Genomic DNA, 16,156 nt, shown 5'->3' with positions numbered 1-16,156 from the left:
GAGTTTTGCAGACCCTCTGCTCATATGCACCTAAGGCTCTTTGCAGGGGACACGGGACACCCACACAGAGGAGTGCCCAGTCTGCAACAAGCATGTCCACACAGATTTTCCATGCAGGGCCATACTTGGGCTGCTCACACAAGAGACCTAGTTCCTGCTCTCCCTGCTGCCAGAAATATCCCAGCTGCCTGCAGCAGAGTGCAGGTGAGGAGAGCTCCAGGCTGGCAGGCAGAGCGTGGTGAGGACGTTTGTGGTGGTTGATGGACCTTCCTGGGGCAGCCTGGTACACTCTGAGGCTGCTTCACCACCCACGTGGCCACTGTGTCAGCACTGTGGCAAGAGAATGATTGGTTTCCTGTGCACTACTCTCTACCCAGGGAATGATGGATGGGGCACCTCAGTGCTTTTAGTTCATGGGTATCCTTTTCCTCTGAAGGCCAGGCTGGATGAGGATTGGAGCAACCTGGTCTAGTGGAAGGTGTCCCTGCTTATAGCAGGGGGGTGGAATGAGATGGGCTCTAAGGTCCTTTCCAACCCAAACCACTCCGTGATTCTCTCCTGCTGCACTCAGGATGGAGATGTTCAGGACCTCTGAGCATAGGAACAGGAGAGAGGAGGCTGAGAAGCACAAGACGCTGCAGCCATGTCCGCGCGGGGCCGGTGCGCCAAGGTGCTTCCCTCTGAACTGAACAAGGTGTGCCCTGAGAGAGGAGATGACCCTGCCACACACCCCAGGGAGATGAGTGACTTCGAGGTGGTCCCCAACCTGCAGCAGAGCAGTAGCAGCGTCTCGAGGAGCAGGCGGAAGGCACATTTCCCCACCGGTAGCAATGAAAAGGCAAGTTTGGGAAGTTCTGGAAGCAGGGGAGGGGGTGTTAATGAGTGGCTCATTAACAGCGTTAATAACAGATCAGTTTGGTTTTAGGCATGGACAGAAAACCCCCAAACACCTGAGGTACATATCCAGCACCCACATCCCTTTCCCTTGAAGTTCACCTGGCTTTGTCCTCACAGATAGAGATGGAGCTTTCATCCTTCACATCCAAAGAAGCACCCAGAGGTGCTCCCATCACCAGGGTGTCTGGCCCCTGGCATAACTTCTGGCCCTTTCCAGGAACCCTGACCCCTTGCTGTTTTTCCGGCTCCCCCAGGAAAATCTCATCTCCTGGATTCCTGAAAACATCCGGAAGAAGGAGTGCACCTACTTTGTTGAAAGCTCTCAGACATCAGATTCTGGGTAAGTCATTCAGTCCCTCCTTCCCCTCCCCTACCATGAGAGCAGAAGAGGGGGTTGGTGACATAGCTACAGCACCAGAAAATCCCACCTTTCTGCCACAGGGATTCACAAATCCCTTTTGAACTGTTTTTTCACCCTGCTGTGTGTCAGCACATGGCTGAGATCCCATGTCCCAGTGAGGAACTTTTCCAATGCTTTTGCAGGCAGTCATTTCCATCCTTAGTATTTATCTCCTAAACCTCTACAGGTAGAAATAACAATATTTTTTTGCTGAATTCCCATCAAACAATGCCTCTGTTTCTGCACAAGTCCTGAGCTGGAGGAGGTGCTGTATGGGAGATGTGGAGCCTTTGGTGTTCCTAAGGAGAATGCCAGCACCTCCTGCCTGGGCTGAAGTTGGGCTTTGCCTTTTGGGTTTTGGCTGTTTTCAGCAGAGCTGGTGGTGTGTGTTGCAGGAGGATCGTGTGTGAGTGCGGCTACCTCAGGGAACAGCACTTGGATGATGCTGCCAAGCCTCCCATCTTCCTGGGGAAGGAATGGGACCCCAGCAGGCACATCCAGGAGATGCCAACGGATGCCTTTGGTGATATTCGCTTCACGGGCCTGGGGCAGAAGACAGGGAAGGTGACCTGGTTTTCCTGTCTGTGGTGCAAGGGGTGACAGTGTTTGAGTCTCGTCAAGGTGGATGGAATGGGATTATTTCCCTCCTGAACGAGAGAACGTTAGGAAAGGCTGGAAATGCCCCAAAGGCAACACTGACCCAAGCAGAGGAGGAGGTGGAACAGGATCTCACCTCTCTCAGTTCCTTTCTGAAACCACAAGGCTGATCTTCATGCTGTGAGGCTCATGATTCAAGGAGCAGCTGTTCCCATTCCTCAACCTTAGGTTCCTCTTGGGAATGTTTGTTCCCAGGGAAGTAAAAGGGAACATGGTCATGGACAAAGATCTGGAGGAGCAGCAGCAAGTCTCTGTTGTGAAATGGTGTTGGGAAGGCCCTGGTTCTTTGCTGGGACAGGAGGAATTGTGGTGGAGGTTCCCTGTTAGTCTGATCCTGTTGTTTATACCCAAAATGCATGTATGATTCCTCTTCCTTGCAGTATGTGCGTGTCTCCTCGGACACCCCTCCACGGGTCATCTACCACCTCATGACACAGCACTGGGGCCTCGACGCACCCAACCTGCTCATCTCAGTCACTGGGGGAGCTAAAAACTTCATCATGAAGCCAAGGCTGAAGAACATCTTCCGTCAAGGACTCGTCAAAGTGGCCCAGACCACAGGTAAGACAGCAGAGAATCATAAAATCACAGAATCATAGAATAGTTTGGGTTGGAAGGACCTTTGAAGGTCATCTGGATACAGAGGGTCTCCCTGTGATTGCAGCAGGAGGCATCTGTCATATTGCCATGTCAGGTTCAGTGAACTGGGCTGTTCTGGAGATGCCAAGATGGCCCAGGAGGCCCAGAGGTTCCTGCCTAGACCACCACCACTGGGGATGGGCTGTTCCTGCTCAGTTGCTGCAGACAGGCTCAAAGGGATGTGCTGAAGAAGGCATCTCCTGGATAGATGTAGTGGGCAGGGTAGACAACATCTGGGTCAAAGAGCATCTCTGAGGACTTGCAGCCATATGGGGGATGCTAGGAGATTGCTGTGAGCAGAGCCTCTTCCTTCCCAAGCCCCTCTGTGACCCCCAGGAGCCTGGATCATCACAGGGGGATCCCATGCTGGTGTGATGAAACAGGTGGGAGAGGCAGTGCGAGACTTCATCATGAGCTGCAGCCACAAGGAGGGTGAGATTGTCACCATTGGCATAGCCACCTGGGGGACCGTGTACAACCGGGAGAGCCTCGTCTGCCCCATGGTGAGCCAGGCAGAGCTGGAGAGGGACTGCTTTGCCTATGCCTGGGCTGCTGGGGAAGTTCTGACAAGGACTGTGGTGGGAACAGCTGATTCTAGATGTCGCTGTGGCTGGCAGCCCCAGTAAAACCCAACTGCACCAGGAGTGGTCATAGAATTTTAGAATGGTTTGGGTGGGAAGGGACCTTAAGGATCCTCTTGTTCCACCCCACTGCCATGGGTAGGGACATCTTCCACTAGACCAGGTTGCTTCAGGCCCCATCCAGTCTGATCTTAACCACTTCCAGGGATGATCCCAGGCTGGTATTTGCTGAGAAGCCCCTCCACCCTAAACAGTGTCTTACATAGGTTCTGCACTTCTGGAAGGACTCGTGGGTGTGAGAGCAGGTGGAGCTGGTGCAAGGCTGACATGAGCACTGTGGGGGGACAGGGATTGTCCCTGTGTGCTGGCCCATTCCTGCCCCACATGCTGGTTGTTATGGGTATCTGGTGCTCCTCTGCCAGGCTTCTCCCAGAGTCTCTCCTCCTGCACCTTACAGGGTGGCTTCCCTGCTGAGTACGTGCTGGATGAGGAGAATCAAGGCAGCCTGTCATGCCTGGACAGCAATCACTCCCACTTCATCCTGGTGGACGATGGGACACACGGGAGGTATGGGGTGGAAATCCCCCTGAGGACCAGGCTGGAGAAGTTCATTTCAGAGCAGACCAAAGTGAAAGGAGGTAACAGCAACACACAGCCTGGCCTAAGGCAGGGATGGGCCATCCCCTGGTAAGGGTGTCTTTCCTCAGCTCCGGTGAGAGGCTGTGGCTTCCCTGGAGGATCCAGGCAAGGGCTCTGAGAGGGCTGACATGATAAATGTGGAACCCGAATCCTCAGTGACACAGATCAAAGAGCCTTTCTCTGCCAGTTGCTTGACTTATGGGGTCACCAAAGGGGTCCCCAAACCTTGTGATGCTGAGCTGATCAGGGAGAATTGGTTCTCCCAGAGGACCAGGCTTATAAGGGGCCTCCAAGGTGGATCTTGTCATTGTGCAAAGGTTTTAACGCATGCACACACATGCTCTAGCAGCACAAATCATGGGATCACAGAATATCCTGAATTGGAAGGGGTCCATAAAGATCATCGAGTCCAACTCCTGGCCCTGCACAGGACAGCCCCAAAAATCACACCACGTGTCTGATCTGCCATGCCAGACAATCACCTGGCATGATTTTTCTCCCCCTCTCCTGAAGCCTGACATGTCAGGGACAGTGCCCCCACATTGCCTTTCCCACCCCACCACTCAGAGGGGACCACATGGCAGGGATCTGCCCTATAGGGAGGTGACCCTGGATTTTGCTTCCCTGTAGGTGTTGCCATCAAGATCCCCATTGTGTGTGTGGTGCTGGAAGGAGGCCCTGGGACTCTCGATGTAAGCAGCTGCTCCCACTGGGCTGAGGAGAGGGCGGTGGCAGGGGCAGCTCCTTCCTGGGGTGCTGCTCTTGGGAGCAGTGGTGGAGTCCAAGGCTCAGAGAGTGTCTGCTGGCCTCAGGATGGGATTAAGACCAGCTCCCTGCTCTGTTGCAGACCATCTACAATGCCATCACCAATGGGACCCCCTGTGTGATTGTGGAAGGGTCTGGGCGCGTGGCCGATGTCATCGCACAGGTGGCCAACCTGCCTGTGGCCAAGATAACCATTGCCTTGATCCAGAAGAAGCTGAGTGTGCTCTTCCATGACACCTACGAGCTCTTCACTAAGAGCAAGCTAGTGGAGTGGACCAAAAAGGTGAGTCCCTTGCAGGCTCCTCTGATTTGTGGACATCAAAGGGGTCCCCAGGGGTCCTGGCCCTTGAGCAGCAAAGCTCCTAGCAGGAAGTTTAAGGCTCATGTACCCCCAGCCCTCCTTATCATTTTCCTGGTGGGCACTCCAAGGGCTTGAGCTCTGCCCCTCCACACCTGCTCCCTTTGGGCAGAGAGGGACTGTTTCAGATCAAACCCGCTAGACTGGGGAACACAGCACAGAAGTTCTGCAGGCAACCTGAGGGGAGCAATGAACTGCCCCACACAGGGCAGGGGGCTGTAGGAACAAGCAGGGAGGAGATGCTGCTGATGATTGCTTGCTCACAACTCTCTTTGTAGATCCAAGACATAGTGCGGTGCCGGCAGCTCCTGACCATCTTCAGAGAGGGCAAATATGGCCAGCAGGATGTGGATGTGGCCATCCTCCAGGCCCTCTTCAAAGGTATGGGGCTGCTTGGGAGGATAGGGTGGGATGAATGGAATGGGGGTCACAAGTCACCTTCTGCAGCTGCTTGACTTAGGTGGTCACCAAAGGGGTCCCCAAACCTTGTGATGCTGAGCTGGTCAGGGAGAGATGTTTATCCCAAAGGGCCAGGTTTCCCAGGGGATGTCTTCTCACCACATAGATGATCCTCTGTTCTAACACATGCACTTTGCATGCAGCATCTCGAAACCAGGACCACTTCGGTCGTGAGAACTGGGACTACCAGTTGAAGTTAGCTGTGGCCTGGAACAGGGTGGACATTGCCCGCAGCGAGATCTTCACAGATGACCATGACTGGAAGGTAAGGCTGTAGCTGTGCTGCTTGCCTGGTCAGGCTTACAGGCTTACCCTACCCCTCCACCAGGAGCCAAGGGAGCAGGGGGCTCTGTTGCCAGAGGAGATGACTTTCTAACCCACTGGTGTGTCTCTGGGGGATGTCCCACAAGTCCTAGTACTTTGCTGCTGCTCTTTCACATCCAGAAACTCCTTATGTGCTCAGGGATAAGACCTCTAAGTGAGGAGCGTGGTGAGGTCCTGCTCTGAGGCCATGGAGCCGCTCACCTCTGCCTCCGGCCTGCCAGCCCACAGATCTCCACCCTGTGATGGCAGCTGCCCTGATTTCCAACAAGCCAGAATTTGTGAAGCTGTTCCTGGAGCAGGGAGTGCATCTCAAGGAGTTTGTCACCTGGGACACTCTGGTTTACCTTTACGACAACCTGGTACCATCCTGCCTGTTCCACAGCAAGCTGCAGAAGGTGCTGCTGGAGGAAAGAGAGCACACAGCTGGCTCCAAAATGCCAAGGCTCCAACTGCACCACGTGTCCCAGGTGCTGCGGGAGCTGCTGGGCTGCTCCACACAGCCTCTGTACCCCAAGCCCAAGCACACGGAGCGGCCCCGGCTCTCCATCCCTGTGCCGCACATCAAGCTGAACGTACGCATCTCCAGGTTATGTGGTGGCAGGGCTGCAGGAGGGAGGGGACTGCTGGCTCAGGGAGCTGTCCTGGAGGTTGCAGCTGGATCTCTGTCCTTCTGCCTGCAGAATAATCCTACTAAATGCCCCTGAAAACCCTACCCAAGTCATCTGTCCCACATTCCAAGTGCAACTCCCACTCTCCTACCACCATGTGGCTGCATGACAGTGGTGGGCAGGACCCAGTGGAGTGGGTGCAGAGCTCCACATGAAAAAATGACATTTCCAGGATGAGTCCAGTATTGGCCATCCTGCTGTCCAGGCAAAGTGCCTTCTATGGGTGGTGGAAGCAGCACTCAGGGTTTGGGTGGCTCTGTGCTGAGGGAACAGCTCTGACCATGGTGCACCTTGCAGGTCCATGGGTCGAGTCTCCGGTCCCTCTACAAACGCTCTGCTGGCCGAGTTGCCTTCACCATGGATCCCATCCGTGACCTGCTCATCTGGGCTGTGGTCCAGAACCGCAAGGAGCTGGCAGAAATCATCTGGGCCCAGGTATCACAGCTCAGAGTTGTTGGTGGTGGTCCCAGCTGAGAGGCTCAGATGGAACCAAACCAGCCAGCCCCGAAGGGAATGAAGGGTTGTACCTGCTAGGATTTGTGACAGCACACGAGCTGTCCCAAGCCTCACTCCAGCCAAACAGGAGCCACCTAGACAGCCTGAAGGCACTTGGTGTCCATCCCCAGCCACACCATGAGACCAGATCCCTCCTTTCCTGGCCAGAATGGAAAGAGGGGATAATGCTGGGCCAGAAGTGACCTCTTCCTTGCAAAGGTGGAGAGAGGACTCAGGACACCACAGGCAGGACATAGGGGCATAGCATCTAGGGTGGGGAAGGCTTCCACCCACTAACAGCATTCCTGGACAAGGGGCAGTGTGGCTGGTAGCATGGTGAGCACGCTGAGCTGTCACTCCATCCCACCATCCAAGATGTTCCACAAGGAGGGTGGGGTTGTCCCCATATTCCCTGTGGCAGTGGATTACCCAGAGGGGACTCCAGCTCAGCTTTGTAATGGCAAGCTGTCCATCCTGAGCACCAGTCTGCTTGGGATATCCTCCGAGCTGGGGAGGGCTTGACAGGGGTGCTGGGACCTGACAGTGCTCACACTGTCCTTGTCCTCTTCTGTCCCAGAGCCAGGACTGCATGGCGGCCGCACTGGCCTGCAGCAGAATCCTGAAGGAGCTGGCCAAGGAGGAGGATGACACAGACACCACTGATGACATGCTGGCCCTGGCTGAGCAGTTTGAGCACAAGGCAATCGGTGAGCAGTAGGGCACCAGCACCCCAGAACTGCTCCTGCACCCTGTGGAGCTGGCAAACTGTGCCCAGGAGGTGTCTGCAAGTGATGGGTAATGCCAAACAGGGGTCCCATCATCACAGCTGGGGTCATGGACCCCACCCCTTGGGTGCTAGTGGGAGTGCAGAGGGTACCACTGTGTGGTGCAATGTCCCAATCCCGCTGCAAAGGGTGACTCTGTGGGTCTCACCCTGGAGCTCAGCCTCATCTCCCTGGTACCCGTCTGTCCAGGTGTGTTCACAGACTGCTACCGCAAGGATGAAGTGAGAGCCCAGAAGCTTCTCACTCGTGTCTCTGAAGCCTGGGGGAAGACAACCTGTCTGCAGCTGGCCCTGGAGGCCAAGAACATGAATTTTGTGTCCCATAGGGGTGTCCAGGTGGGTCTCCAGCACCAGTGCTTGGAAGGCATGTGCCCAAGTGTCCCCAGGATCCAGGGTTCCTTGCAGGCAGCAGTGGGGCTCTGGCCTTCATCCCCTCTAACCAGCACTCCTCTTCCTCCCTCCTCACAGGCCTTTCTGACCAAGGTCTGGTGGGGGAAGCTGTGTGTGGACAACGGGCTTTGGCGGGTGATCGCGTGCATGCTGTTCTTCCCCCTGCTGTACACCAACCTCGTCACCTTCAGGTACTGCAGGCAGCCAGGGCACACATGCACTGAGGCAGAGATCTCCTCCAGCCTCACTCTGTGGCTGACTGGGGGATGCTGCTGTGGCATCTCCTTGGGCAGGTGAGCCCACATCCACCTCCTCTCCCAGCAGGGAGAAGAGGCTGCAGCCCATGGGCTGCCTGACGCGCCTCCGAGCCTTCTTCACGGCACCCGTTGTCATCTTCCTCATGAACATCCTCTCTTACTTCACCTTCCTCCTGCTCTTCGCATACATCCTGATGGTTGACTTCCAGCCAATGCCATCCTGGCAGGAATACCTCATCTACGTCTGGCTTTTCTCCCTGGTGTGCGAGGAGACCCGCCAGGTGAGGGGCTGGCAGAGTCGAGGCTGGGAGGTGGGAGAGGAGGAGTGACCCCTCTGGGTGCTGCTGGGGGGTCCCATGCAGCTCACGTTCCCACGCTGCTTCTCATGTCACCATCCATTCAGAGAGGTCCCAGCACACAGGACCCCCCATCTCTGGGGTTGGAGGATCAACTTGGCTGCATCTGGCCCAGCCCTGGGTTCTTGCAGAAGAACATGGTGTTTTGGGAATGTCACGAGTTGGAAGGGGCACCTCCTCCTTTAGATGAATTCCCAGCAGCATTTCCAGGCTTTGCTTGATGTTTGAGATTTTTCAGGTTTTGCTTCAACCTCTCAGTGCCTTTCTCCACCAGCCTAAAGAACCCCACGTGCCAGATGTCCCCATGCTCCTTCCCAGGTGTCCCCATGCTCCTTCCATGCCCCTAGAGAACACCCCATAGGCTCAGGTTACCTTTGGGACAGCAAAAAGGTCCAGTGATGGCCACATGATCCGTGTGCTCCCTCCCCTCTATGAGGCACAGGAGTATCTTACACCCAACCCCTCTTTTCCCAGCAGATGCTCTATGATCCAGATGGGCTCGGGGTCGTGAAAATGGCTTCCCTGTACATCAAGGACTTCTGGAATAAATTGGATATCTGTGCCATCCTAGTCTTTATCACAGGGCTGACTTGCAGGTGAGCTGCAGAGCTCGATAGCACTTTCCAGCCTAAATGCTGCTATGATTGGTGTTACTGAGGTATTTCCTTTCCTCTTGTCTGTGCCCAGGCTGATCCCATCAACATTATATCCAGGGCGCATCATCCTGTCCCTGGCTTTCATCATTTTCTGCCTGCGCCTGATGCACATTTTCACAGTCAGTAAAACGCTGGGGCCCAAGATCATAATTGTGAAGCGCATGGTGAGAGCTCCCTCCATCCTGCTGGGGTGAAGCTGGACCATCTTGCGAGAGCAGCAGGATGCCTGCACAGGGTGGATGTGCCACCCATGTTAACCTATCCTGGAGTGGAGTGTGATCTAGAACAAAATTTTTCTTCCCCTCTGTCTTTGCAGATGAAGGATGTCTTCTTCTTCCTCTTCCTGCTGGCAGTGTGGGTGGTATCCTTTGGGGTGGCCAAACAGGCTATCCTGATCCACAACGAGGAACGTGTGGAGTGGCTTTTCCGTGGTGTGGTCTACCACTCCTACCTGACCATCTTTGGGCAAATTCCCTCCTACATTGATGGTAAGGGACACCAGCCTGTGACAGCACACGGCATGAGCAGGGTGGCTGTGACAAGGCTGAGGGACCAAACTCATGCTGTGTTGGCCCATGAAAGTCCCACACAGGTGGCAGTGAGCAGAGCACCTGAGATAAGACAGATCCAGGTCAAATCCCTGCCCAGTGCTAAGCTCCCTGAATGCTGGCGACTTTCAGAGGTTTGGCCACCATGGAGTCACACTGTGCTCTCCCACAGGGGTCAACTTCAACATTGACCAGTGCAGCCCCAATGGGACTGACCCCCACAAGCCCAAGTGCCCAGAGACAAATGAGGACAACAAGGAACCGATCTTCCCGGAGTGGCTGACGGTCATCCTGCTGTGCCTGTACCTGCTCTTCACCAACATCCTCCTCCTCAACCTCCTCATTGCCATGTTCAAGTGAGTCTGGAGAGTTACAGATAGGATGGAGGCAGTGTGATCCCATCTGGGGGCTTGTAGATATAGTGGAAGTACTGGGATCCTGTTTTGGGGAGCTAGAGATAGGGCTCAAGTAGCAAGTGCAGGCCAGGGCTGATGAGGACCTGGATGAGAGCTGGGACCCCATTCAGACACAATGTGCCCCCTCATCCCCACTGCACGGCTGACACCTGGGCTCTGCCCCAGCTACACCTTCCAGCAGGTCCAGGAGCACACGGATCAGATCTGGAAGTTCCAGAGGCATGACCTGATCGAGGAGTACCACGGCCGCCCACCCGCGCCCCCACCCCTCATCCTCCTCAACCACCTGCAGCTCCTGGTCCAGCGTGGCCTGCTCCGCCAACCAGCCACACACCACAGGCTCAGTGAGGACCAGGGTCTCCCTTCTGCCCACTGCCCCCTCCTCAGGGCACATGGCTGTGCTGAGGCACAAGGCTGGGCACATGGGCTATGGTCCTGGGGTTTGGGATGCCCAGAGATCTGACTGTGCTGCTGTTCCTTCCCTCTGGCAGAGGAAAAGCTGGAGAAGAATGAAGAAGCTGCCCTCCTCTCGTGGGAGATGTACCTGAAGGAGAGCTACCTGCAGCACCAGCTGTGCCAGGAGAAGGAGAACACGGAGCAGATGATCCGAGACATTGCACAGAGGTAGTGCACTCCTGAGACAGGGACACCCTCTGTTCTCCAGTATTGTGGGCAGGGAAGAGTTGGATCAGTGCAGGGGTGGCTGTTGAGGGGGTTCCAGTCTGTACTGTCCCTCCAGGGTTGATGTACTGGCAGAGCTGCTGGACTTGGACCGGGTGAAGAGGACGGGGGTGGTGGAGCAGAGACTGGGGTCTCTGGAAGACCAGGTGAGCAAAAACAGAGCAACTACATGAGAAAGGTGAGATTTCCCAGGGGCTGAGTCAACTGAACCCAAGTTCAAAGACTCTTGGAATGAATCCCCCTTCAGACAGTTTGAGTTTCCTTGCCAGTAGCATTGCAGGGAGACAGTTTTGTGGGAAATGTTCTGTTTGACTCCAAAGTGAACAGGACACAGGTGGGAAGTGGTGGGATGAGTCAGTGTCTCCACGGGCTACCCAAACAGTTAGAGCTGACCCAGGTTTCCTTTTTGGCCTCTCCAGACCTTCTGGAGATGGAGACTCTCTGCCCCCTCCCTATGAACCTGTCACACCCTGCACAAGCAGTGAGGTACCCGGGGAGCTGGTTCAGCCCTGGCATCTCCTGCTTCCACTTCCATTTCCACCTGCATTGTAAAAATATTTCCCTGGAGATGGCTTCCCAAGGCAAACACAGACAGGATCATTGCTGTCTGCAGAGACCAGTAGTCAGTGCTGGGGACAGCGGTGCCTCCTGCCAGGCATGGATCCCAGAGTGCTCAGGGGCATCAGGGGCCTGGGGGATGACCCTCTCCTGTCTCACCTCAGGTACATCAGAGTGCCCAGGCCCTGAGGTGGATGATGCAGACGCTGCAGGGCAATGGCTTCAGCTCAGGCGAGGACGTGCCATCCATGGGTAAGCAGAGCTCAGCTCCACCAGTGACCCTCCACCAGTGGCCCCAAACCAGGGCTGAGATGCTCCTCACACCCCTCTGCCAGGCAGAGGTTCCTTTGGCCTTAGGAGGTTTGGTGGCTCCTGTGGCCATTCTCACCCTCCCTGGGGTTTCCTCCAGGACCTGCCAGAAGAGGTGCCAGGGTCCAGGTCCTCAGGGGCCATCAGCGTCTCCATGGAAAGACTCAGCCAGCCCCCTCAGCAGAGCCCTGGTCCTCAGCACTGGACTCAGCGCCCTGCTTTGTGGGACCTTGCTGTCTGTGTCTACCTCACAGGCTTCTCCAAAGCCTCAGATACCAAGGAGGTTGACCTGGAGGGGAAACCTGAGGAGATCCGGCCCCCATACCACGTGCTTGCCCGACACCTCCTGTACCCAGGGTCTCACACCCCCCGCTTCCCTGTGCCAGATGAGAAGGTGCCCTGGGAGGTAGGAGCTGTGACCTGTACAGTAGGGCTGGGAGGAGGGGGCATGGGGCAGATCCCAATGGCTGTGGGAAGAAGAACAGACCCATCATCCCACTTGGTAGCTCCTGTTCTTTCCAGCCCTGGGACAAGTGACTTCCCAGAGCAGCTGGTCCGAGGCTCTTCCAGAGAAAAGGGTATTGTTCCTGCTGGGATCTGCAGGCCTAGGGATGCTCAGTTGTAAGACAGAGGTTACAACCATCTGTCTCTGCATTTCCTAAAGTAGGGCTGGCTAAGGGTGAGGGAGAGGGTCCAGCACTGGCTTTCATAGGGCCATGTGCCCTCTGGCCAAGACCCTAAGCTGAGGCCCCAGCAGAAGGACCTGGGGAGTGATGCCACAAACTGGGCACAGGAAGACACTGGAGCATAAGGTGTCCTTAGGGGTCCCAGTCCATGTCTGCCACCAGAGCATGGATACAGTGGAGTCCTGTCACAGCCACATGCTCTGCAGGTGGACTTCCCTCTCTACAACCCTCCTGCCTACTCAGCTGACCACAAGGACATGGCTGTGCAGGATCCCTTCAGCCTGTGAGTGTTCCCCCATGGATCCCCACTCCTCCACCCCTTCCCTGAGTGGCACAGCCAGCCCTCCCTGCCGGGATGCCTCCCACTCCCCAGCTCCTTGGAGTCTCTCCTGAAGATCAACTACAACACCATGGATGGGCTGATCGACCGGCAGAGCTTCCACGGCCTCTATGCTGTGCAGGATGGGCTGCCACTGTAAGTGCCACCACCACGGGGCTCACTGGGGGCTGGGGTGCCCAGTGGGAGGCAAAGCACCAGGAGATGGAGAGTCCAGGGATGCCTGGGCTCATCCATCCCATTTCTGCTTCCCTACGGCTAATGGTGGGGCAGGGATAATGGCATGAATTGTCCTCAGGGATGACACTCCAAAAAAACACCTCAGCACCCCAAAAGAGGTGGGGTGCAGTGGTATAGGGGTGCACTGTCCCAGCCCCCTCACTCTCCCCCTGCCAGGAACCCCATGGGCAGGACAGGACTGCGAGGCCGCGGGAGGCTGCACTGCTTCGGGCCCAACCATGCCCTGCACCCCATCGTGACCCGGTGAGTGACACAGAGGGGTCCTGCTCCAGCAGGGAGCTGGGGATGTGGGATGGAAAAAGAGGTATGGAGCCACTTTAGAGAGTCTGGGACCTGGTCAAAACCACCACTGGGCAGTGGGGTGCAGAGTCCAGCTGCAGCATCAGAGGAACCTCTCTTGCAGCTGGAGGAGGAACTTGGATGGATCCATTATAAGGAAGAGCCTGAAGAAGATGCTGGAAGTCCTGGTAGCCCAGTACCCACTGTCAGATGTCTGGGCTCTGCCTGGGGTAAGAGCTGGGGGAAACCAGCTGCTGCAGAAGGGCTAGGGAGATAAGAGCAGTGAAGAGAGGCAGGGAGGGATGTGGTAATCACAGGCACATGTTGCAGCCTTGGCTGAGGAGGTCTCTCTGCCCCTCTGCATGCCAAGAGTGCTGTGTGAACGCTGGTCCCATCACATACACCACCCACCTTGACCCTCTGTCTCCCTCTTCTCCCTCCTCCTTGCCTTCAGTTCTCACATCCATCATGTGGGCATGTTAAGCCATTGGCAAAGCATCCTTTGGCAAAGAGGTCCAGGGGTTAGATCAGGCAAACTCAGACATCTGCTTGGGCAGAGCTGAAAGGGAAGGAGGAAGGGAGGGGCACCACCTTCTGCAGTGGTGACACTGCCCAATGGCCAAGCTGGTGGCAGGGAGGGAGGCTGTGCTGGGCCAATAGCAGGTCCCACAGCTGACACCTGCTTTGGCACAGGGGTCACTGGAGCCAGGTGAGACGCTGCCGCTGAAGCTCAAGTGGATCCTGCGCCGGGAGTTCTGGCCCCAGTTCCAGAACTTGCTGAAACAAGGCACTGAGGTGGGGGCACACAAGTTTCCCAGCACTATGGGCACATTCAGCCATTGCCTTGGTACAGGGGCACATGAGTGTCACAGGGACATGCAGGCATCACCCCAGTACAGGAGCACATGGGTATTATGGTGGTACAGGCACACAGGAACATCACCACAGTGCAGGGACAAGGCCACGTGGGTGTCCCAGGGTACCAGAGCAGGGTGTGTCACTCCTTGGCTACTGCTCCCAGTGGAGCAGAATGGCTGGGGGAGCTGGAGACATGTTGTAATGCATGTGTTGGGGTCGGGGAGCAGCCCAGAGCCCCCAGGGTGGGCTGCCCACACCAGGGTCACTCTCCATGGCTCCAGCTGCAGCAGGGATGGTGTGCTGGTCTCCAGCAGGGCAGGGGTGCTGCAGGTGATGCTCCACCACCCCCAGGGCTTCTTGGTGCCCTCAGAGGGATGGTGAAGGCTCCACTGATGTGGCCACTCCTCCACTGTGCACAGGTACACAAGGGGTACCTCGATGACCCTCGGAACACGGACAATGCCTGGGTGGAGACAGTGGCCATCAGTGTGCACTTTGACAACCAGAACGACGTGGAGATGAAGAGGCTGAATTCGGTACAGGGCTGTTAACCCTGTGGCTCTCTGACCCGGCTCTCAGTGGCCCTGGGGCAGGGGAGCCACGTCTCCAGACCCATATCTCATCAGGAATAGGCTTCTCTGGCTGCATGCAGTGGGGGGAGAACACGGGGATGAACATGGAGTGGTACCACAGTGTGTGCCCCAAAAGGAAAGAGCAGGAGGATGGGGACTAGAGGTGTTGCTGAGCGTGGCTGGCACAGCCCCAAACCAGCAGCATGTGCATGATATCTCTGTTCCCTTCCAGTTTCTTCAAGGCTGCGACCCAGAACTGTGCATCCGCTGGCAGGTGCTGGACAAGAGGATCCCCCTGCACACCAACCACAAGTTGCTCCTGCACAAGGTCTCGACCCTCCTCGGCGCCTACTACTGAGGACTCAAGCACAGCCAGGGCTCCTGCTGTCCCAAATCAGGTGCTGGCTGGGACCTGCAGCTCCACCCCAGCTCACCTGAGAGACCATGGGAGCTGCTGGAGATGAGGTATTTTGGTGCCTCTGTGAATGTACATTGCAGGTCTCTGGGAGGAAAAGTGTTCCCTCCCTGGGGGCAGGGGTCTGCCTGGGCAGTGCATCCCAGTCACCCAAGCCATCAAGCTCAACCCCAGCTTATGTCTTGGTGCTTCCACATCAGCCCACAGCTAACTAGCCTGGGGCTTGAGCCACGCAGAGGCACAGGGCTATCCATGTGAGGTGATCCTTCCCTTAGCTCAAACCTGCTCTTGGCTTCGGGGTGGCCACCGGGGCTCTCCAGCCCCAGCTACCTCTCCACCAGCATATCCATTGCTGCTTCCTGCTCCTGCTCTGAGCCCTGGCAGCCCCACTGCCACAGATCCCAAAGGACTGCTCTGGGGAAGGATGGGCTCTTTGCACTTAAATGCCCTGACTGCCCTGCAAGTCAACTCCTGTGGCAGCTGTTCCCAAATCTCCGGTTGCCTCAGGCCCAACAACATAGTCCTGAGCTGCGATCCAGCACTTCTGAAGGTGTGAGCAGCTCTTGGCTCCAATATCTATGGTTTCATAGCTGCACACAGGCCCACCTGCCATGCCCCATATGGATAATCCATCCTGCATGTATCCATGCTGAGCACTGGCTTGAAGCTGAACTCCTTCCCTCTGTCCAAGCTAAGGCACCAGCTAAATGTCACCTGCCTCTCCCCATCCCCTTGTGCACATGGGTGGAAAGGGACAGCTTGCTGGGACACAGGTGATCCCTGCTCTGAGGTCCTTTGGTCAGGTAGGGACAGCAGAGGGGACAGCAGTGTGTCCATCCCAGACATGCCTACTTTTAAGGGGTCTTTCACTCACATTTTCTGTTGCCTGCCATGGGGAGAACAAGGCACAGTGGAGACATTTCCCAGTCACC

At 56.2% G+C, this 16,156-nt stretch overlaps 1 protein-coding gene across 1 annotated transcript; it reads left to right on the top strand.

The window, feature by feature from the left end:
- Positions 1 to 643: 643 nt before the first annotated feature.
- Positions 644 to 15,167, top strand: TRPM2 (transient receptor potential cation channel, subfamily M, member 2). The gene is given in 32 exon segments (XM_009077320.1): positions 644 to 838; positions 1,152 to 1,237; positions 1,693 to 1,861; positions 2,335 to 2,515; positions 2,930 to 3,096; positions 3,632 to 3,812; positions 4,444 to 4,505; positions 4,661 to 4,861; positions 5,215 to 5,317; positions 5,539 to 5,660; positions 5,941 to 6,291; positions 6,685 to 6,822; positions 7,460 to 7,589; positions 7,857 to 8,002; positions 8,135 to 8,376; positions 8,378 to 8,594; positions 9,147 to 9,265; positions 9,357 to 9,489; positions 9,642 to 9,813; positions 10,046 to 10,229; positions 10,455 to 10,633; positions 10,781 to 10,913; positions 11,029 to 11,116; positions 11,693 to 11,780; positions 12,092 to 12,243; positions 12,730 to 12,806; positions 12,897 to 12,998; positions 13,257 to 13,343; positions 13,504 to 13,609; positions 14,073 to 14,174; positions 14,657 to 14,773; positions 15,042 to 15,167. Coding segments are annotated over 32 exon segments (4,656 nt in total).
- Positions 15,168 to 16,156: the final 989 nt, after the last annotated feature.

The sequence above is a fragment of the Acanthisitta chloris genome, unplaced genomic scaffold, assembly GCF_000695815.1.
Source record: "Acanthisitta chloris isolate BGI_N310 unplaced genomic scaffold, ASM69581v1 scaffold1886, whole genome shotgun sequence".
NCBI lineage: Eukaryota > Metazoa > Chordata > Aves > Passeriformes > Acanthisittidae > Acanthisitta > Acanthisitta chloris.
This window is presented reverse-complemented; position numbering and strand designations above follow the sequence as displayed.